Source organism: Muscardinus avellanarius (assembly GCF_963383645.1).
Source record: "Muscardinus avellanarius genome assembly, chromosome: 11".
Taxonomy (NCBI): domain Eukaryota; kingdom Metazoa; phylum Chordata; class Mammalia; order Rodentia; family Gliridae; genus Muscardinus; species Muscardinus avellanarius.
In genome coordinates this window covers 76,679,946-76,703,258 of record NC_137797.1, presented here as the reverse complement: position 1 = coordinate 76,703,258, position 23,313 = coordinate 76,679,946, and the positions used below count along the sequence as shown (strand labels likewise).

Genomic DNA, 23,313 nt, shown 5'->3' with positions numbered 1-23,313 from the left:
TTTAAACCAAAAGAAGCTGCTTGAGTACTTTATAACGTGCACAAAGAAACCACAGCTTTCGTGTCCTGGAAATGAAATCTCACAGTCTTTCCTCATCACACCTTCTCCCTGCGGATCCCAAAGAATTTCCAAATTAATATGCATAATGTTGATCTTCATTCAGGTTTGATTCATCCTGAAAAATTTCTTGGTATTTTCCTTTTTCCAACTCTTAGTAATCATATCGATGACCATAGTTTATTGGTGGTGTAAATCATTTATCTTATTTTCCACATAATCTCTCTGTATTAAATCATCCCCCAAAGCCATGTGCAGGAGGCATTTAAAGAGAAAATTAAAGATCAGATGTAAATGTGACCCCATACACACACTTATACACAGTCTCCAAAACATATAACACGTTGGATATAAAAAGCAAATATGAAATGTATGGGCAACGGCAAGTCAGAATAAGACTCTGAAAAAGGAGTGTCAAAAAGCAGACTCAGCCGGGCGTGGTGGTGCACACTTGTAATCCCCGCGCTTGGGAGGCGGAGACAGGAGGATCACACAGGTTCAGCCAGCCTTGCTGGCTTAAGAGACCCTGTTTCCAAATAAAAGTATAAAATAGGTCTGGGAGTTGTAGCCCAGAGGTAGAAGGGTTTCCAGGAACCCCAATACCAAAAAAAAAAAAAAGCAGACTCAATTTCTTGCTTGATATATGATATTTGTGAGCCTCTGAGTGTGTCAAGTAGGCTCTTAAGGTGAGCACACGACACTGGTGACACAATATGAAAAAGATTCAATTTGTTATATTTAGTTTTTCAGGTAATGAATAGGTGAAGGAGCACATTTCAAAATATCAATTAAAGTTCCAGTGTACAGACATTCTCACTATCTTTTAAGACACGTAAAATTAGTGGCTATAAAAAATCTTCCCAACAAATAAAAATGCTCTTTTGTCAACTTAGCTTTATGAAGTTGTCTTATATTTTTCAAATTCAAATCAGCTCATTGTGATTTCTAAAGCACACTGGCTTCAGAAATGTTTTTCAAGAGACCAGAGCAAAAAAGTTTGTAAGGAGTTCCTCCCTTAAGAATGTGAAAAATACTTAATACTCATATTTTTGAAATTCCCCCTTAGGAATGTAAAAATTACTCCTACAGAGGATTAGGATCAATATCTATTTCCTCTCCATAAAAGAATTAACTTTTGTTAGGTAATTTCATGTTTTTCTTTTAATTGAACTGATTGATAATTTTCACTTGCATGAAAATTGTAAGACAACAAAATGAGAATATTTTACCTACACTTTCCTGGCAATAGCAAGGAGCCAATTTAAATAAAAAATATGACAATTCCATGCAACATTAAGTCTAAAGAAAAGTAGTTCTATTTATTACAAAGACTATTTTATAACCATTAATTATATATTTTAAAAGGTAATGAAGCTGGGCATGGTGGTGCACACTTGTAATCCCTGCGCATGGGAGGCTGAGACAGGTGGATTGCACAGGTTCGAAGCCAGCCTCAGCTACTTAGTGAGACTCTCAGCAACTTAGTGAGACTCTGTTTCCAAATAAAATATAAAATAGGTCTGGGAGTATAGCCTGGAGGTAGAAATCCCCTGGGTTCCACCCCCAGTACCACCAAAAAAATAAGTAAATAAAAAAAAGCTAATGGAGCCCGGCATGGTGGCATATGCTTGTAATCCCAGCATTTGGGAGGCTGAGACAGGAAGATCATGGTTCTCAGACTGCCTCAGCTACTTAGTGAGGCCCTTTGTAACTCAGTGAGACCTTTTTTCAAAATAAAGACTAAAAAATAGGGCTAGAAGTGTAGCTCAGAGGGAGAATGTCTCTGGTTCCATTCCCAGTACCATACACACACACACACACACACACACACACACACACACACACACACAAAAGCTAATGAAAATTTCTTTACATAGGAACTATAAACAATATTTTGATTTTTCTCTTTGACTCAGAATTAGAAAAGTATATTATGAAGGTGAGATTTTAAGGGAACATTTACTATGTTTATATAATTTAAATAATTCTAAAAGACTAATGAAGTCTCCTTACCTTGCATTCATAGAGAACACATACTCCAGAAGAGGAATAGACAGTATTTCGTTCTCCTTCAAAGTAGGTTCTTCCTTGAAATTGGCATATTGCTTTGGAATAAAAAAAATATATATTGATGTTCTATTATTAAAAACAGCTCAGAAGTGTTTAGATCATTTTTAACAGGATTTCACATGTTTTTATACCTTTTCCTATGTTTGAATGACTGTAACCCTAAATTAATTCTACTATAAGGTACACATAAATAATTAAACTGAGAGAGTAGAAGAGATGTGGGTCCCAGAGGATAACACACAAGTGGTGTGTGCGGGTCTGTTTCTATCACTCTGAAACTCATTATGATGTATAATTACAATGCATCAATAAAAATAATAATTTGAAAAATAATAAAAAGTGGCAAGAACAAGTCAGAATAACACTGCAAACAAAAAGAAGACTCACAGCCAACTGTATGCCTGATAGGTGATGCCCTGCTGAAGACATATGGAAATTTAAAGGAAGATATTTTAATTTCATCACACACATGTAGGCTTTATGTCTTATATAAGGTTTAGTATTATATATATGTATATATGAGGTGGGATGCCCCATTTAGGATGTGAATATGACTTAATCTAGTCCTGTATTGCTTTCATTCCAATGATATAAAAATTTAAAACATAACTTTAATGGAAAACCATTTTAATTAAAGTACATTGAACATGGAATAATTTCTTTTGGAAATTTGTAAAATATTTATAATTCACACAAACATTTAGCCAAGGGAAATTGTTTGCTTGTTTTGGAATGAGTATCTCAAACTACCTTTGTTGATTCATCTCTTAGACAAAGAAGGATTTACCATGAGAATAATGAAGCCTAATCCTCAGGGCCTTTTTCTGGCTTGGCCCCTTCAAAGATTTTAAACTAGCTCTTGGCCTTATAATCTTGCATTGTTTTGTTTGAAAGGGCATACAATACTCTAGATGTTTCAGTTGTCTGTAGCATTTGATCTGCATCACGATAATTACTTCAAAGACAGAGGGGATCATCCGATACAAACAAATTCTGGCACATTGCTTCCCATGTCTGCCAAATTATTTAGTAATTATTTAATTTAGCCATACAGATTTTACAAAGTGAATGTGTACCTTTCCATTTTAATTTAGAAAGTAGAAGAAATTCTTTCACTTTTTGGAGTTTATTTTTATTATTTTTTTTTAATTTGAAAATTTTGCCTCATATTGCAGTATCAAGTGTCAAACAGATACAAGTACATAATTCTTGGTGCCTTCCCCACTGGGCTCCTCTCCTGCCTCTTCCCCCTCCCCGTGCCTGTCTTTGATATTGGAATTGGTAGTTTTGCATACATTCATAACATTATTTCAACTATTACACTTTTTATGACTTCATCTCCCTTCCCTGATTCCCCTCAATTATTCCTCTGGAGTCTCTGCTTTTCTCTGATGTTATCCTTGTTTCTGAACATCTCTTTAACTATCACATTAAGAGAAACATACATCTCCTCGATTTTGGGGACTGTCTGTACGCTTAGTATATTCTTGAGTTCCACCCATTTTCCTGCAAAAGGTGAGATTTTGTTCTTCATGACTGAGTAAAATTCCACTGTGTGTATATGCCAACGTTTTGGGATCCATTCATTTGTTGATCGATACCTAGGCTGGTTCCATATTTTGGCTATTGTAAATTATGCTATGAAAATGGATATGCAAGTATAAAATATTATGATTTCATTTCTTTTAGGAAAATGCCCAGGAGCACTATTGCTGGGCTATATGGTAGTTATATTCCCATTTTCCAGTGTATGTCTTCAGTGCCTTTGTTAAAGATCTACTGATTACAGGAATGGGGCTTTGTTTATGAGTCTTCTATTCTGTTCCATTGGATGATGTGCCTAAGTTTTTGTGCTAATGCTATGCCATCTTAACTATCACTTTGTAGTATAATTTGAAGTCTAGTTATTCTGATGCCTCCAGCATGGTTTTTATTGCTGAGAATTGTTTTGACTTTTCTGGGTTCTTTGTTTCTCCAAATGAATTTTAAAACTGGTTTATCTATGTCTGAGAAAGATGACAATGGTATTTTAATGAGGATTGCATTGAATGTGTAGGTTGCTTTTGGATGAATGGCTATTTTGATTGTATTTATTCTGCCTCTTCAAGAGCATGGAAGGTCTTTCCATTTTCTAGTTTTCAATTTCTTTCTTTAGTGATTAATAATTTTTATTGTAGAGGTCTTTCACCTCCTTAGTTATTCGATTTACTCCTAAATATTTTATTGAGGGCTACTGTGACTAAATTGTTTTCTACACTTTTTTCCCAGTGGATTCATGAATGGTATAAAGGAATGCTAAAGACTTAGTAGGTTGATTTTGTATCCTGCAACTTTGATGAAACTATCACTTCTAGAAGTCTTCTGGTTGGAATTTTTGGATCTTATTATCAATAAACAAAGATAGTTGCAGTTTTTTTTCCATATTTGTATTGCTTTAATTCCCTTTTCCTGTCATATTGCTGAGACTAGAGTTTCAAGTACTATCTTGAAGAGAAGTGGCAGCAGTGGGCATCCTTACCTTGTTCGTGATCTTAAGAAAAATTCTGTCATTTGTTTTCTCCATTCATAATGATGCTTTGGGTTTATTTTATATAGCCTTTATGATATTAAGGTGGGTTCCTTCTATTCTTATTTCAAACTTCAGCATTTTTATCATCAAAGGGTGTTGGATTTTGTCAAATGCTTTTATTGCATCTATTTAGTTAATCACATGATTCTTATGCTTAGCTCTATTCATGTGATGAATTACATTTATTGTTCTGCATGTTGTGCCAGCCTTGTATCCCTGGGACGAAGTCTACTTGGTCATGATGAAGTATTTTTTATGTAGTTTTTTAAATTTTTTATTGGTGCATTAAGATGTAATCATACATCTTAATGGGTTCCATGTTTTGAATGTGAAATGTTAGTATTTTATTGAGAAGTTTTGTGTCTATGTTCATCAATGATATTGATCTGTAATTTTCTTTTCTTATGGCATATTTAGTTGGTTTGAGGAATAATGTGATGCTGGCTTCGTAGAATGCATTTGGTAGTCTTTCTTCTTTATCTACTTAGCTGAATAATTTGAGAAACAGTGGAATTATTTCTTCTCTGTAGGACTTCCATGTAGGACATTTTTATGGAAAATCTTATATTGCTGTTTTAATCTCTTTGTTTTCTTAGTCTGTTTAGGTTTTCTCTGTCCTCTTGGCTCAGTGCAGGTAACGTGTAAGTGTCTATGAATTTGTCAGTTTCTCCTATGTTTTCTAAATTGTTGGAGTATAATTTTTTGAAAGAGCTTCTAATAATGTTTTATATTTTCTCATTATCTGTGATGATATCTCCATTTTCATCTCTTATGATTTGGGTCTGTTCCCTCTTTCTTTTTGTTAGGTAGGCTAGGGTTTATTAATCTTATTTATTCTTTTAAAAAAACGTTTTTTGTTTTATTATCTTCTGGATTGTTTGTTGGTGGTGGTGGTGGGTTTCTTTTTATTTCATTGTTTTCTCATCTGAGTTTGATTATTTCATGCATTATGCTGGCATTAGGGTTAGATTGTTCCTACTTCTCAAGGGCCTTGAGGTATAGTATTAGATTGTTTGAGTTTTTATCTGTTTTTCTTATGTGGGCACTTAATGATATTATGCCTTTAGAGATGGTGGATTGTGTCTCTATTTTCATTTTACCCTAATTTTTTTTTTAATTTTTCCTTTTATTTCTTTTCTGTTCCAGACTTTATTCGGTAATGTAGCAGTCACTCTCCTTGTATTGTCTATTTCCTCTGGATCTATTGTGTTGAATTCTACTTTCATTATCTTATCACCTGAGAGAATGCAAGGGATGATATTAAGTTTTTGTTATTTTATTTTCTGGTGCTTGTTTTGTGGCATGTATGATCTGCTTAGGAGGTTTCATGAGCAGCTGAGAAAAATATGTATTCAGTTGTTATTGGGTGAAATATTCTAAAAATGTCACTTAGGTCAAATGAGTTTATAGAGTCTATTAATTCTGAGGTATTTTTACTAATCCTTTGTCTGGATGACAGACCTAATGGAGTGAGCTATGTGTTGAAGTCTTCTAGGACAATTGTGTTGGGGTCTATCAGGGTCTTCAGGTCAAGAAGAGTTGGCTTTATGTAGGTAAGTGTGCCAATACTAGTGGCATAAATATTTAATATGGTCATGCCTCACTTTTGCATGGTTCCTTTTATTATTAAGAAGCAACCATCTTTGATCCTTTTGACTCTTTTTATACTATCCTATTATCTTTAAAAATTGACATATCAATAATAATTTGTAATACAGAAATTAGATGTTTTGTTAATATAAATATAGTATTATGTAATTACTAATATCCAAAGTATAACCCAAATTTCATCTTAACCAAAAAATCTGATTATTTAAAACTGCATATTTAAATCATGGAAAACATGCAAAAGAAATCCATCCTTCAACAGATCTCCTTATTCAGCTTTAATAAAAAATTGACTGCACACTATATATCAATCAATTTATTTTAAATTATTTGGAGCTAGTGGGAAAATAATACAACTTACTTGCACAACATATTACTTAAAGGCTGGTTGAAACCTGCTCACTCATGAATATCCAAAATAAAACTATAACTATGCCAGTTGCATATTATTTATCATATTATAAATTAAGATAACATGTACATTTACCTTATAAACCCAATTAATTGTAAAATATATCTGCAATGTACAATTCGGAATGTTTCATTCTTTTCATGAAACCCAGTAAATCAAAATACAAAGAGGTGACATCTTGCATATTTAATTTTATTTAGCACAACATTTTATAAGATACTGAGAATAAATAAAACATTTTTTATTTCTATTCAGCATCTGCCTTTGAAAGGCTTTTAAGCCTACTTTATGACTTGATAACTGCAGCCTATTCAAGTCCAAGGGTATTTAGAAGACAGAAACTGATGTTCCAAGTCCTTTTGTACAGAGTGTAAAGGAAACATAGTAAAAAACATAAGGCTGAATTATCTTATACAAAATCTTATGATAATTTAATATTCATGCAGAGCAGACAGAACTTCTGTTCCAAAGTCTTAATTCAAAATAGGCAACTTATGGGACAATAGGGCACCAAGTGGAGCTTGGCAGCGAGGGCTTCTCAAGAACAAGCAGTCAGTCTGGCTTGGGGCACCCAAAGTGAGTGAGCTTTGTCACATTTCTTTTTTTATCAGTTTCTTTGATTCTAATTCTAATGTGTGTATGGAATATTCAGTAATGCCAGTTGGATGTCTTCTCTAGGTTTTATAAGGAAAAACTGTGAAGAAACTCATTGAAGGTATGATTCCTGAAAATAATATGAGGAATAGCGGAAATACTATTAGAATGGCTATGAAACTGTTTAAAGAAGAAAATTGAAGAATAATAATCACATTATTCTATATAAACATTTATCATATATAGAGTGAACTCATTCTCTATGCCAGGTATTCTATAATATACACAAACTCAAAAATATATGAGATATAACACATGCCCTCACTATTTCATTTGAGCAGAAAGACTTTCACGCAACTAATTACAACAGAAGCCAAACTGAAAATCTGTAAAGAATTCATATGCTATAGGGAAACAAAAGAGATTGAGTAGGGAGATCCTGGGAAGGGAGAGTTGGAGTACAGTTAAGGAAATGAACAAGGGCTGGCCAAGGCCCTAGACTGTGGTAGCAGCAGGAAGTTTTCAAGACTCTAAGTCTAAGGGACAGGAGGAGGAAATGGTTTTACTAGAACCTGATGTAAGCCATAGTTATGGAAGAGAGGCTGGCTAGGGACAGTTGGAACCATTACAGCACCACGACTGGCAGAGACACAGAGAAAGAGCAGACAAAGGACACAGGCAACCTTCGCTCCTCCTGCCTTCCAATTTCTTGCCAATGACAAAACCTATAAGAAGCCTCCTAACCTTTAAGGAGACAAGGCTGATGCAGTCTGTGGGAGTCAGGCTTCTAAAGTAGAGTAGGAGAGAGAATACAACTGTAGCATGGGGTGTTCAGGAGGAATGAATTACTCTAGGCTATTAAATGGCCTCTACAATAGTGAGTTGCTAAGAAGTCCATAAAACAGTAAAACACAAAACAAATAGGTTTTGAAGAGATAAAAGAGAGAACTATATTCTAAATGTAGTTTCACTTCAAAGAAAAGTCCTGGCAGCTTATCAAAAAAAGGTTCATAAGCAGCTAGAGAGGAAAACGAAGAAACTGAACCCTGGGAAGATCAGGTGTCTAAGCAGAGGAGGGAGAGCAGATCAATTTTATGTCCTGATTTTAACCAAGATCTTCTCATGCATGCACTGGAGTCAAAGTTTCAGACATAACAGAAATCCTGAGGCTGCCACAATGGCTCCAGGGCCATGACCAGAAGCCCCTAACTAAAAAGTGTCTGCCTGCATACTTTCCCCAGAGGAGCATAAATGAAAGAAATCACTTCCTCAACCAAACAGTAAAGGAATAAATCATTTTTACTAGATTTTTTCTTTAACATAATCAATACAATTAATTAATTGAATTCATTGGTATAATTGCATTTATGTCTTCACGCTTAATTTCTTTCCTAATTTTGTGTGTTTCCCAAAGTGTACAAGTGTGCGCATGTGTGTGTACGTACTGCATGATGTCCCTTGCGACAGAACTCAATGTCTTATGTCTCAAATCATTTACTACCTTAAAGCAGGATTATACCAATTAGGCCATATTTTTAAAACTCTATGTTGAGTTATTGAAAGACTATAAGATATATATTTTATTGCATGAAAATATGAGGCTTTATGTATTTTAAGATATGAAGTTTCTAGGGAGATAAATATTAATATATTTATACAGGCTGTTTGCTTTGTAGACCAAGAACTAGACTCTTATGGAATCAAACTAGCTGTGGGGAGCCATTAAGGTTTTCCCCTTTAAGAATACTTCTGACTGTCCTTTGCCCAGAGCCAATAAGGTTTGGGGTCATGGAAAGTTCAATGTCTGAGAGAAGCTCAGGTGAAATTGATTGGTTTGACCATTAAGCGCACAGGTGGTGACGGCACAGGCTTGATTGGTTTGACGGTAACGTGCATAGGTGGTGACGTCATGACGGTTGGCTGACCAGGAGCGGTATAAATAGGACTTGAGCGATAAAACCAGGATCGAACCCGTACTTTTGCCGGCTGGCTCCGGCAGGTGGAGGTCTGTACGGGGAGATTCTGAAACTGAGGACCCAGTGAAGGACACCGCTGAATAGAAAAGCGGAGAAGATACTAGGGGATTTAGAGTTTTCCCCGTTACTGAAGACCCTGATGGTCGAGGAGGTGTGATAAGAGGACATAGACCCTTTCCTTTCAAACAATTAAAAGAATTAAAAACAGCTTGTAGCCAGGCATGGTGGCGCACGCTTAAAATCGCCGCGCTTGGGAGGCGGAGACAGGAGGATCGCGCAGGTTCAAAGCCAGCCGCACACACTGGCTTAGGAGACCCTGTTTCCAAATAAAAATGTAAAAATAGGTCTGGGAGTGTAGCCCGGAGGTAGAAGGGCTTCCAGGAACCCCAGTACCACCAAAAAAAAAAAAATCAGTTATGTAAAGATAGTTTAAAAACCTTAAATGATTTTCAAAAACTTTTAGGAGATATTAATTGGCTAAGACCATCTTTAAATATTACTACTGGAGAATTAAAACCTTTATTTGATATCTTAAAAGGTGACTCAGACCCAACTTCCTCTCGGATCTTAACAGAGGAAGGACGTGCTGCTCTTAAAAAAGTAGAATTGGCTATTGAATGTCAAAGAAAACAGTACATTGATTATACTAAAGAATGGGCTGCTTATATATTAACATCGGCATATACACCCACTGCTGTTTTGTGGCAGGAGGGACTGTTAATGTGGATACATTTACCCACTACTCCAAGCAGAGTTTTAATACCATATTGGGAATTAGTTGCCTGCTTGGTGTGGTCTTTCAGATCAGAATCTATAAAATATTTTGGAAAAGAACCTTCACTTATTAGTGTTCCTTTTACTAAACAACAAGTACAATGGCTTTTTCAAAATGCTGATTCATGGGCTATCTTTTGCATCTTTTATTGGAAAAATTGACAATCATTTACCTCATGATAAATTATTACAGTTTGTTAATAAACATGCTCTTATATTTCCTAAGATAATTCATGCTACTCCCATATCTCAAGCGGTCTTGGTATTTACTGATGGCTCATCAAATGGTAAGGCATCTTATGTAATTAATAAACATAGTACTATAATTCAGACATCTTTTACGTCTGCTCAAGTTGTAAAATTGCATGCAGTAGCAGCTGTTTTTCAACATCTATCTGATACGCCTTTTAATTTATATACAGATAGTTTATATATAGCTAATGCCCTTTAAATATTGGAAACAGTACCATATATTGATACGCATAGGTAATTTATTTTTTCAAATTCAAACTCAGATCTTATCACACCAGCATTCTTGTTTCATTGGGCACATAAGAGCACATTCTGCCCTGCCTGGTCCTTTGGCAGAAGGTAATCAGATTGCGGACGATGCTACAAGGTTAGTCTGCCCCTCTCAGTTGGAACAAGCTCAATGATCACATTCTTTACATCATCAAAATAGTGCTGGTCTGCGCAAACAGTTTCAAATTACTCGAGAAGCAGCACGACAAATTGTTAAACAATGTCCTATATGTCCAGAGTATTTGCCTGTTCCTCATTTAGGTGTAAATCCACGGGGATTGGTCCCCAATAATCTATGGCAAATGGATGTTACGCACATTTCTGCCTTTGGTAAACAAAAGTATGTTCATGTGTCTATTGATACTTTTTCAGGATTTATTATGGCTACAGCCCAAACTGGGGAGGCTGCTAAGCATGTGATTTCCCATTGTTTGAAATGTTTTGCTTTCTCAGGCCTTCCTACCTATATTAAAACTGATAATGGTTCAGGATATACAAGTATGGCTTTTAAACAATTTTGTAATACATACAATATTCAGCATATTACAGGTATACCCTATAATCCTCAAGGACAGGGTATTGTAGAACGTGCCCACAATTCTTTAAAAACAACACTTTTGAAAATAAATAAAAAGGGGGAGTTATATCCCCATTCACCACAGAACTCTTTAAATCATGCTCTTTTTGTTCTTAATTTCTTGAATGCTGACCAAACTGGTCGCACAGCAGCAGATAGATATTGGCATCCATCCTCCAAAAACAATTTTGCCCTAGTGAAATGGAAAGATCCTTGCACAGGAATTTGGAAAGGTCCTGACCCTGTACTAATATGGGGAAGAGGGCATGTTTGTGTTTTTTCACAGGATGAAGCTAATGCACGGTGGATACCTGAGCAGCTGGTGCGACATATGGATCAAGCAAGAATGGAAGGTTCTCAGATCAATGCTGATGATGCTCCTAGCTTCAATGTTGAATGAAACATGGACTTATGTTCCAGTTCATCCCATATTCATCCAGCTGTTTGGGAACAACAGGAGATCACTGTCTTCAGTGACAACTCACGATTGCTGGGACTTCTTGCTTGGAACTTTACACCCATTAAAGAAACTTTTAATTATTTTGGACAAAGAATTGGAACTTTTGGTTATTTTGGACAAAGAACTGGTACACTCTTATGTTTTCCTAAAAATGTCAAAAATATGGGATGTCTGCAGTTGATTCCCATCGTATTGCAGACAAGTACAAAGACTGAGAGTAATTGTGCTATTAAAGATGTGGTCTTGTGGGACCCTGGTTACACAGGGAAAGAAGATAAAAATGTTAGCCTACCAATAACTTGTATACCCTGTTAAACTGATTTAACATGTGGAAATCCTAGTGTTAATTGGAAAAAATGTCTTACTGAAATACCTATTTTTCATGATATACCCAATACCTTGGTTTATTAGAGGCTTGGGACAAAGTGTGACCTCAGATGAAGTGAGAACATTTTTATTCAGCAGAAGTACATGATCTACATCTAAAAAGTACCCCCATTTAAGAGGCTGGTAGTCAATGACGGGTAAGATTTCCTTGGGACAAGGAAACCTAAGACAGGATATACAGCTTAGCTCTGTATTATCCAAAGACAGGTAATCCTTGATACCTGAAGGAAACGACCTAAGACAGGCACAGTCTTCTTTTGAATATAATAAGAAAGGGGGAACTGTGGGGAGCCATTAAGGTTTTCCCCTTTAAGAATACTTCTGACTGTCCTTTGCCCAGAGCCAATAAGGTTTGGGTCATGGAAAGTTCAACGTCTGAGAGAAGCTCAGGTCAAATTGATTGGTTTGACCGTTAAGCGCACAGGTGGTGATGGCACAGGCTTGATTGGTTTGACAGTTACGCACGTAGGTGGTGACGTCACGAGGGTTGGTTGACCGGGAGCAGTATAAATAGGACGAGAGCAATAAAACCAGGATCGGTCAGTAGAGATATCGACCCGGGAGTATACTGCCGATCCTTCCATGAGAGAATAAAGTATTCTATGAATAAAATTCATTGAATAAAATTCTTTTCATCCTCACTCCTCTCTTCAGAACCCGTACTTTTGCCGGCTGGCTCCGGCAACTAGCCTAGAATACTATAGCTACTCTTTAGTTATTACTACTTAGCAATGACATATGCATATTTATTATGCTTCTGGTAGAGGTTGTTATTTGCATAACTCCACAGGTACCATCCAAATCATGGTCTATGTGAATTACATCACTCAGAGAATTCCAATGCACATCCTGTTCAAGCATTAAGTGGAGACATTCATAATAACTTGGGGAAATTTAATAGGATGATAGTGTATTTGGTATTTATGTTAAGTATATAAACTTAACAAAGCTATGTTGAGTTATCAAATTACATAGTTACTACTAACATAATTATGAAAGAATCAGCAAAAGCAATTAATATAAACTGTTTTCACTCAATTTCCCCCAATTTAACAATGTAAATATAATTAAGAGCACTAAGAAGACAAGAGATAACACAGATGCAAATTTTAAAGTCAAATAATTTACAACAGACTAAGAAACAGATAGAAGCCAGTAAAACTCAAAAAACTCCAAATTCTAAATTGAAAACCTGACTTACTGGTCATTATTGCAGAACTAACCACTAAAATTTTCTTTAATGAGATTTAAATCAACTTCTGTAAACCTTTGTGGAATTATGCAAATCCACCTAAAATATTTTAGAGTATGTAAGTAAAGGCCATATCATATTTCATTTCCAAATATTTCATCACTCAATATATTTTACGTTATTCTATTAGTGGATAGAAAATATATGCATTTACTTTAAATTTCCCAATTGGTATTGACACCTTTAAAGTAATCCAACACAAAATTGTAAAAAATAAATAGAAAAAATGAGAAGAAAAGCAGTAAAGTTCATTTAGGTGAAACATGGGAATAATGTCTTCTTTAAAATTATTTTTGAAAACACAAAGTATCAGTGATCTTTGGATTAATTAAGCTGTCTGTCAAGACCCGAGCTTTGTTTTTGAAATCTTCATTTCCTTTGAGAGAGTTCTTTAAAATCCCATGTATAATAGTTAGTCTGTTACAAAACGTAAAAAATTGAATGCTCTCCCTAATATGGTAGGGGAAAAAGGGGCCAGAAGAGGAACTCTAGACTAAGAAGGATAAACTATAGATGAGCAAATAGGGGATCTAACTGAGAGGGAAGGGGGGAGAGGGAAATCCCCTAGTGTACATGATACACATTAACAAACATATCAAATTCGATCACTAACCCTAACATGAGCAGGAGGGAGGGGGAAGGGAATGGCTCTACCATCTTGAACTCTATTAAGATGTATGACTACAGAGCCAGGGGTGGTGGCGCGTTCCTGTAATCCCAGCATTTGGGAGGCTGAGACAGGAAGATCACGGTTTGCAGACAACCTCAGCTACTTAGTAAGGCCCTCTGCAACTCATTGAGACCCCGTTTCAAAGTAAGGAATAAAAAATAGGGCAAGGGGGTATAGCTCAGAGGTAGAATGTCCCTGGGTTCCATCCTCAATACCACACACACACACACACACACACACACACAAAGATATATGAATACAATGTACCAATAAAAAATTCAAAAAATAGTTATTTAATTTTGAACCAATATAATAGTTATTTGATAGTGATATATAAATGAATCTTGTTGGACAATAAATAAAATATCTCATTATCTGTAATTATGCATATTTATATTTTGTGATATTTTTAGAAAAGAATATACAATAAAATGTATGCATAAGGCAGGCTGAGATCCAAACAACAACAAAAAAAACTCAAAATGTTTCAATTATCTCAAAAGGCTCCCATCAGCTATATTGCATTTATCCAACCCATAATCATTTTATGTAATGTGAGCCCATTTGGAGAGTTGGTTCTTAATGATATGGTTGTAATAAAAGTCTTGAGCACTAATACAAATTAATTCTCCCCTCTATAATTTTAAATCTCTAGAATAGCACTGAGCACACTGTCCTTTTCTCTCGTTAGCTGTACATTTTTTTTAATCTTCTCTACCTGAGAAAAAGAATAGTGCCCTATTTATCTTTAGATATTATTGGGTACACAGAATTGGCCTTGCATAATGCACTTTCAAGATGTAATCAAAATTTTGGGTAAATTCTCTTCCTACTTTCTGTGTGATGAAAATAAGTGAGGAAATTCCCCGTAAGCCTCACGTTTTCATTTAAATTTGGCCTCTTCTTTGGATTTTGCTTCTTCTTATAAATGCTTTACAGATTCTATCTCACATAAAGATTTTGCCCTTTCTATAAAATGATGGAAATATCTGAAATGGAGCAAGCAATGAAACAAGCTGGTTAGAGTCAGAGCAATGACTCTTTAACATGAATAATACAATTAGCATGCTCCAAGGAAGTTGGCCTGGACAACTGGATGACAAACGTTTTCTTCCCCTTTTCCTCAGTCACACTAGTTTTTGTAAGTTAAGCTATTAAGAATGAATAAAAGTTCAGAGTGCTTAAATAATTCACAGATTTATTAATTATACATTATTATTTCATTTAACTCTCTTTAATCGTTTGGAAACTTATTTGTTTGTAAAAATGTTAGAGGTTAGGAAATGAAATCATGAGAGAGTTGGACAAAACCAAAGAATGCTTCTCCTAGGGGACCTTAATTTAGGTCAGTGGCCTGCTCATCCAAGAGAACAGGCACTGAGATGCCATAAATCTAGCAGTGGTGAAGGGTTAGAAGACAAAGGAGGATAAAAATAACTTCCAGAATAGAACAAGAGGAAAAATTCAAATATCCAGTCCAGATTGGTCTTTGGTTTAGAAGAACAATACCATGAGACAACAAATTTGAGTATTTAGAAGATACCAACAAAAATTCAGAGTCCATCGGTACAAGAGAGATTCAGTATTGTTGACTAATTTTATCCACTTAAATTGCAACCTAAAATTTAATTTAACTACCTTTCCATCTTTAGTAGACTTACCTTTAAAGAAATAACCTTATTGTTGACCCTGGCTTATATACCATAGAACAAATGCTGTTAAATAAACAATGTAGTCGGGCATGGTGGCACAATTCTAGTACTTGAGAGGCTGAGACAAGGGGATTGCAGGTTCACAGCCAGCCTCAGCTACTTATTGAGGTCCTCCACAACTTAGTGAGACTATATTTCAAAATAAAAAATAAAACAGGGCTGTTGGTATAGCCTGGAGGTAGAATACCTCTGGGTTCAATCCCCAAAACTCTCAAGAAAAAAAAAGAACAATATATTCAATTCATTTAATCTTCTAAAGTTTAAAAAATATTATGAGTGGAGGGAAAGATTTTGAGAGAAATACATTATTTATGTTAATACCCAAGTACTATTAAAATAGCAGAATATAAGCACACATGAGGTGATAGGTTTCATTATCACATTACAAAGAAAATATGATGCACAGTAAAATAAGGAAAAGTTTGCATATTGGCAGTTCCAAAACTTGAACTATAATCCATCTGACAGTCTTTCTGTATGTCTTTCTTTACCACTAAAAATCCAGTATATTCAGTAAAACAAGAAGACCTAATCACTGGTTTAACTTTATGAAATGTTTTCCCAAAAAACTGGCACCTTGTAGCCACGTGTTGCTTTGATGTTATAATGAAGAAAATGCTGAACATACACTGTTTGGCGAAGAGGACAACATGATCCTTTTTTCTATGAACCGCACATTAGTGCTCAATAAAGAGATTACAAGTAAAGGCCCTGAAACAGTGACTGTGCTGTTTCAGAATGGCTTCTGGCATGCAGGCAAGACAAGAAAATGGAAACTGCTGGGCGATAGCTCAATAACGAGGACATTTTGACAATGCATTTTCCTGAGAGGTATATTAATAAGCCCTCGCATTATGCACAGAATCTGAGCCAAGAGAAAGGAAGAAGCACAAGGTTAATTAAAGGGAGTAAGTTCTGTGTAGAACAAGACAGGCATGAAGAGCAAAGAGGGAGCAGAGCAAGCAGGCTGGGACAGAGAATCCAAAACCAGACTTTGAGAAAAGCAGAAAACAGTAAGATGAGAACTAAGAGAAGAGAGACCATTTCATAAAGGTGGGCAGCCTGTGTTCATTTTCAGGTGGGTCCTGAAAATGAACACAGACATTGTGGAAGGGTCACCTTTCCTGCCTTCAAGATGCAATCATCCCAGGTCAGGAACAACAGGCACACGCACTGCAATTATGCACAATTTGGAGAGGTACAAAATCTTACAGAGGTGCAATTGGAAATGATTCACAGAAGAGCATTTGAACATGAGCATTGACAGAGGAGAAATGCTTTAATATGATATGTCAGGGAGAAAGTACTTATGATTTATTCAAAGAACAGAATGGAATAATCACTGTAATGACACACGCCAGGAACCTAATGAACACCCAACTAAGGACCTTATGTAAGCCTAATGATTTAAACTAAATTTACTTTACCTCAACTCCCAACCTACTGGACCAATGGTTCTCAACTGTAGATGCATAATAGATCACTTAAAGAATGTTTCAAGCCGGGCGTGGTGGCACAGGCTTGTGATCCCTGCACTTGGGAGGCGGAGACAGGAGGATCTTGCAGGTTCGAAGCCAGCCATGGTGGCTTAAGAATATGCTGGACAAAAGACAGCCTTTTCAACAAATGGTGCTGGGAGAACTGGCTATCCATCTGTAGAAAGTTGGATCTGAATCCTTACTTTTCACCATGCACAGGAATCAACTCAAAATGGATCAAAGACTTAGAAATTAGACCTGAGACTGTGAAGTTAGTAGAAAAAGGCATAGGATCTACACTTCAACATATATGTACAGGGAGTAACTTTCTCAATAAGACTTCCAAAGCGCAGGAAATTAAAGCAAGAATTAATAAATGGGATCTCTTCAAACTAAAAGGTTTCTTCTCATCAAAAGAAACCATCAATAACCTAAAGAGGAAGCCTACAGAATGGGAGAAGATCTTTACCAGCCACCACTCTGATAGGGGGCTAATATCCAGAATATACAAAGAGCTCAAAAGACTCTACACTAGCAAAACAAACAACCCAATCAAGAAATGGGCAAATGAAGTGAATAGACACTTTACAAAAGAAGAGATACATAGGGCCAATAGATACATGAAAAGATGTTCAAGATCACTAGCCATCCGGGAGATGCAAATTAAAACTATGCTGAGATTCCATCTAACCCCAGTCAGAGTGGCAAGCATAAAGAAATCAAACAACAACAATTGTTGTTGAGGATGTGGGGAAAGAGGAACTCTTTTACACTGTTGGTGAGAGTGCAAACTAGTTCAGCCACTATGGAGATCAGTAAGGAGATTCCTTAGAAAAATGGGAATAGATCCACCATTTGATCCGGCTATACAACTCCTGGATATCTTTCCAGCACAGTTTGTAATAGCCAAAATATGGAACCAACCTAGATCTCCATCAACAGATGAGTGGAGTGCAAAATTATGAGAAATATACACAATGGAATTCTATTCAGCTATAAAGAAAAATAAAATAATAGCATTTGCAAGAAGATGGAAGGAACTAGAGAACATTATGTTAAGTGAGATTAGTCAAGCACAGAAAGAGAAAAGACATATGTTTTCTCTAATATGTTCAAGCTAGGGAGTAGTGGTAATACCAGAGGGATTCCAGATGATGGAGGGGAAATCTCAGCAAAGCTTGAATGGAAGGATAGGAGAGGAAGAAAGCTGAGGTTGTTCAATGAAGGAACTACATAAGAATATGTGTAATAGCATAAATACAACATGATTAACCTGGACACTCTCCATTGGGGGGGAGGGAAAAGTAGGGGGAAGGGCATGAAGCACAATGTAAATGTACACGACTCTCAATATGTTCCACTTACAAAAAAAATAAGTAAATTTTAAAAAAGACCCTGTTTCCAAATATAAAAAAGTATAAAATAGGTCTGGGAGTGTAGCCCGGAGATAGAAGGGCTTCAAGGAACCCCAGTACCACACACACACAAAAAAAAAGAATGAAAGAATGCTTCAATCTCTCTATGCCTCAGCTGTCTGTTAGACCAATTAAAAAAACTTTGAAAGGTGTGACTTAGACCTTTCTGTTTCCCTAAAGCTATCAAAATAGAGCTATATTGAAAACTGTTATAATTCAGAGAAAAGGAATGTAAGAAGAAAGAAAAATGAAATTAATGTCTGAATAGAGAAAGTGACAGATATTCAGAAGAAACTTTTTGAAGTTGCATTATCTGGATGAGTATAGTGGATATACTAGTGGATGAGTATTCAGTCCACTGTTTGAAAAAAATCAGTTAAATGGAGAAATAAAAGACAAGAATAAACATGCAACTCAAAATCTTCCATTTTTTAAATAGTACCCGGATAATTAATTTATTTTATTTTAAATTTTTATTGGTGCATTGTAGTGACATATCTTAATGGAGTACAAGATGGTAGAGAAATATATGCACACATCACCCAACCAGCCCTTCCCCAATCCCCACCCCATTTCCTTCCCCCTCAGTCCTTCTCATGTTTGGCTTAGTGATTGGCACTGATATGTTTGTTAATGCATATCATGTACATTAGAGAATTTCCCTCTTCTCCTTTGCTATCCCCTTCAGTTAGTTCTCCTTATTTGCTCGTCTAAGGTTTCTCCTTCTTCATATAGTATTCCTCCTATATAACCCTTTTTCTCCCTAGCTTCCTCATATTAGGGAGGGTATTTGAGTTTTTACTTTTTGTGACTGACTAATCTCACTTAGGATAATGTTCTCCAATTCCATCCTTTTCCCCATATATGACTAATTTTGTTCTTCACAAAAGAAGAAATTCAAATGGTCAATAAATATATAAAAAAATGTTCAACATCACTACCAATCAGAGAGATGCAAATCAAAACTACCCTGATATTTCACCTTACCCCAAATAGAATGGCAATCATTTAAAAGACAAACAACAAATGCTGGCGAGGATGTGGAGAAGTGGTAACTCTAATTCATTGTTGGTGGGACTGAAAATTAGTGCAACCACTTTGAAAAACAGTATGGAGGATCCTCGGAAGAATGGGAATGAACCTACCATATGATCCAGCAATATCACTTCTGGGTATCTACCCAAAAGAATGGAAACCAAACTACCAAACGAATGCATGTGTATCTAAGTTCACAGCTGCACTATTCGCCATTGCCAAAATATAAAAAAAGCCAAGATGTCCATCAACAGATAAATGGATTACAAAACTGTAGGATATGTACACAATGAAATTTTGCTCAGCTATTAAGAAGAACAAAAGCAGTGTCTTAACCAACAAAATAAATATATCTCAGAAACCAGAACTGATCCAGAAACCTCAGCGGAAGAAATCCAGGAACCCTGAACTGTAGAAGGAAAAAAAAAAAAAGGTCTAGTATCAGATCTGCTGCAGGCACAGCGCGGCCTCTGGCTACAGCGCGGGCTGTGGGCCCAAACCATAGTCCCAGGACCTGATTTACATCAAAGTGGCAACAAAATCCAAGAGGAAAATTCTTTCTGGAACCCAGGGTGCCAGTGAGCTGAGCCACCTCTGCACCAGACCAGCCACCCTGGGGACCCAAGGAGGCTCCTGCTCTGCCTCCCTCAGCGCTCCCTCTGGCACCAGCACAGCTCCTGACCAGCCCTGAGCACCTTCTCAGCTGCTGCAGCTGAGACCCAGCTGAGGCTCCAACACAGACCCAGCCCAAGCCAAATCCATGCAGTCCCATCCGGAGGAAGATCCCAGGCCCAGGCTCAAGAAGGCGCGGCCCAGCTTACCTCCCAAAACAAACTCTGGGAATACTGCAGAATACATCCAGGAATTCTGACCTGCGAGAGTCTCCGCAAAATCCACAAAAGGTGCCATATCGAGCCGCCGACCCAAAAAGTATTTTGGGGAATGGCAACACTGGCAGCCCTGTGAACTGGCTAAGAGTCTGAAAGTGATCATAGAGCTCTAACATCCCAAACTTCGAGATTAGCTGAATCCCTGAGCTGCACTGTTGGCGCAGCAGAAGAGGCACCCACAGAGACACTGGGAGACCTGCAGGGTCCCCGACAAGGACCTGCCACCTCCCCAGAGAACTAGATATGGAAGTACTGCCAGCCTGTCAGAGCTCCTGATTGGACTGCCAGGTAACAGCGCGCGATCAGATGAGCCACGGGAGCCCGTGGGCACGCAGTGAGTGTCACTAGACACTGCGACAACTGAGGGTGCCAGTGTCCACACAGGCGAACATGTTCAACCCCACTGATAGAGCAAGGGGGCTTAAGGTGTGACACTTGTACAGAGCCACAAGGTATGTTAGTAAAATAGTACAACTGTTTCCTTCTCTCTTTTTTTTGTATTTAGTTTTTTTTTTCCTTCTTTTTTGTTGCCAATTTTGGTTTTATTGTTGTTGGTTTTTCTTTTTTTCTCTTTTTTTGGTTTCTGGGTCTTTTTTTGCAGTTTTTCAATTTTTGGGGGGTTGGGGTTATCCCCTTTTTTCCCATTTTTCTTTCTTCTTTTCTTAACAATTATTTGGGTTTCTTGTTTGTTTGGATCTTTCACTTTATATCACATGGTTCTTAGGTTGTTTTATTTTGCCTTATGCTTATCCTGTCTACTCTCTTAAGCTATCTTGTTCTCTTCTGGTGTTCCATTATTGTGTTGTCGATGCTGCTGTTTATATTTGATGTATAATAGTCTTTCTACCTTATTTTGTTACTTTATTCATTTGTGTGTTAGCCTTCCCCCCACTCCCTCTACAAAAGTCTACAATTCAGACTATCAACTAGCTTCTTCAGATCTTTCCCCTTGCCCCCTAACTGAACCTCTTTCTTTAACACACAAAATTTCTCACATTTCCATACTTAAACATTCTAATAAATACAAGAGTCCTACTATCTAACCTTCCCCCATTCTCAACCTGATTCAACCCCATTATAGTTAAATTCCTCCACAACCTAATTATATTCACTATCTTACCCGACTCCTGCACCCATCACCCTAGCTACTCCACCATCACCCAATCCTCACCACTCAAAAAAGACAAATCAGAGCACTTCCTTTTATTGAAAGGAACAATACACCAAGAACATATAATTATAGTAAATATTTATGCCCCATATACGGGTGCAACCACATTTGTAAAATAAACCCTTCTGGACATCAGATCCCAAATAGACCCAAACACAATAATTCTGAGAAGACTTTAATACGCCTCTCACATCACTGGATCTATCTTCAAGGCAAAAGATGAGTAAAGATTCTTTAGAACTAAAGAAAACCATACACCAAATGGACCTAATAGACCTTTACAGAATATTTCAGCCAGGAACTACAGAATACACATTCTTCTCAGCAGGCCATGGAATCTTCTCCAAAATAGACCATATCCTGGGACACAAAGAAAATACCAGCAAGTTCAAAAGATGTAATATAATTCCTTGCATCTCTTCAGACCACAACGGAATAAAAGTAGAAATCAACAACAGGAAACTCGAAAGACAGTATTCAAATACATGGAGATGAATGATACACTATTGAATGATGAATGAATAAGAGCAGAAATTAGGGAAGAAATAAAGAAATTTATGAAAACAGAGACACAACTTACCAAAATCTATGGGACACTATGAAGGCAGTACTAAGAGGAAAGTTTATTGCAATGAGTGCCCGCATAAGGACAGAGAATCACCAAGTAAAGAAACTAATGACACAACTCAAGGACCTAGAAATTCTGCAACAGTCTATTCCAAAAGCCAGAAGAAGGCAAAAAAGCATTAAAAATAGAGCAGAAATAAATGAAATAGAGAACAAATAAAACAATTCAAAGAATCAATAAAACAAAAAGTTGGTTCTTTGAAAAGATTAATAAAATTGATAAACCCCTGGCCAACCTAACAAAAAGAAAAAAAGAATCAACTCAAATTATCAAAATTAGAAATGAAAAAAGAGATATCACCACAGATAGTGAAGAAATTCAAAAGATTATCAAAAACTACTTTAAAAATTTATACTCCAAGAGACTTGAAAAGCTGGAAGAAACTGATAGATTTCTAAACATAGTTAACCTTCCTACACTCAGCCAAGAGGCTATAGCAAGCCTAAACCAACCAATAGCAGTCAAAGAAATAGAAACGGCAATAAAAATTATTCCACCAAAGAAAAGCCCAGGCCCAGATAGATTTGCAGCTGAATTCTACAAAACCTTCAGTGAACAACTAATACTAATACTTCAGAACATGTTCCGGGAAATTGAAAGAGATGAAACTCTCCCAAATTCCTTCTATGAGGCCAGTATCACATTAATCCCCAAACCAAACGAAGCAACCCTCAAGAAAGGTAAACTACAGACCAATACCCTTAATGAACATAGATGCAAAAATTCTAAACAAAATACTAGCCATACGCATTCAAAACTATATAAAGAGAATAATACATCATGAACAAGTTGGTTTCATCTCAGAAAAACAAGATTGATACAAGATACGCAAATCAATACATGTTATTCACCACATAAATAGAACCAAGAACAAAAACCACATCATTGCAGCAATAGATGCTGAAAAAGCATTCGACAAAATCAAACACCCATTTATGTTAAAAACAATGCAGAAAATTGGGATAGAAGGAACATACTTCAACATCATTAAGGCAATATACTGTAAACCCAAAGCCAACATTATATTGAATGGGGAAAAACTGCAAGAATTTCCGC

At 36.5% G+C, this 23,313-nt stretch overlaps 1 protein-coding gene across 1 annotated transcript in view; it reads right to left on the bottom strand.

Annotated features, from left to right (window-relative positions):
- The window catches only part of NELL2 (neural EGFL like 2), a gene marked incomplete at its 3' end in the record, with an annotated part of 418,867 nt that overhangs the window by 237,692 nt on the left and 157,862 nt on the right, over positions 1-23,313 (bottom strand). The window contains exon 10 of the mRNA XM_080706086.1: positions 2,071-2,162. Coding sequence (XP_080562212.1) covers positions 2,071-2,162 — 92 coding nt within the window. The remainder of the gene's footprint in view (positions 1-2,070; positions 2,163-23,313) is intronic.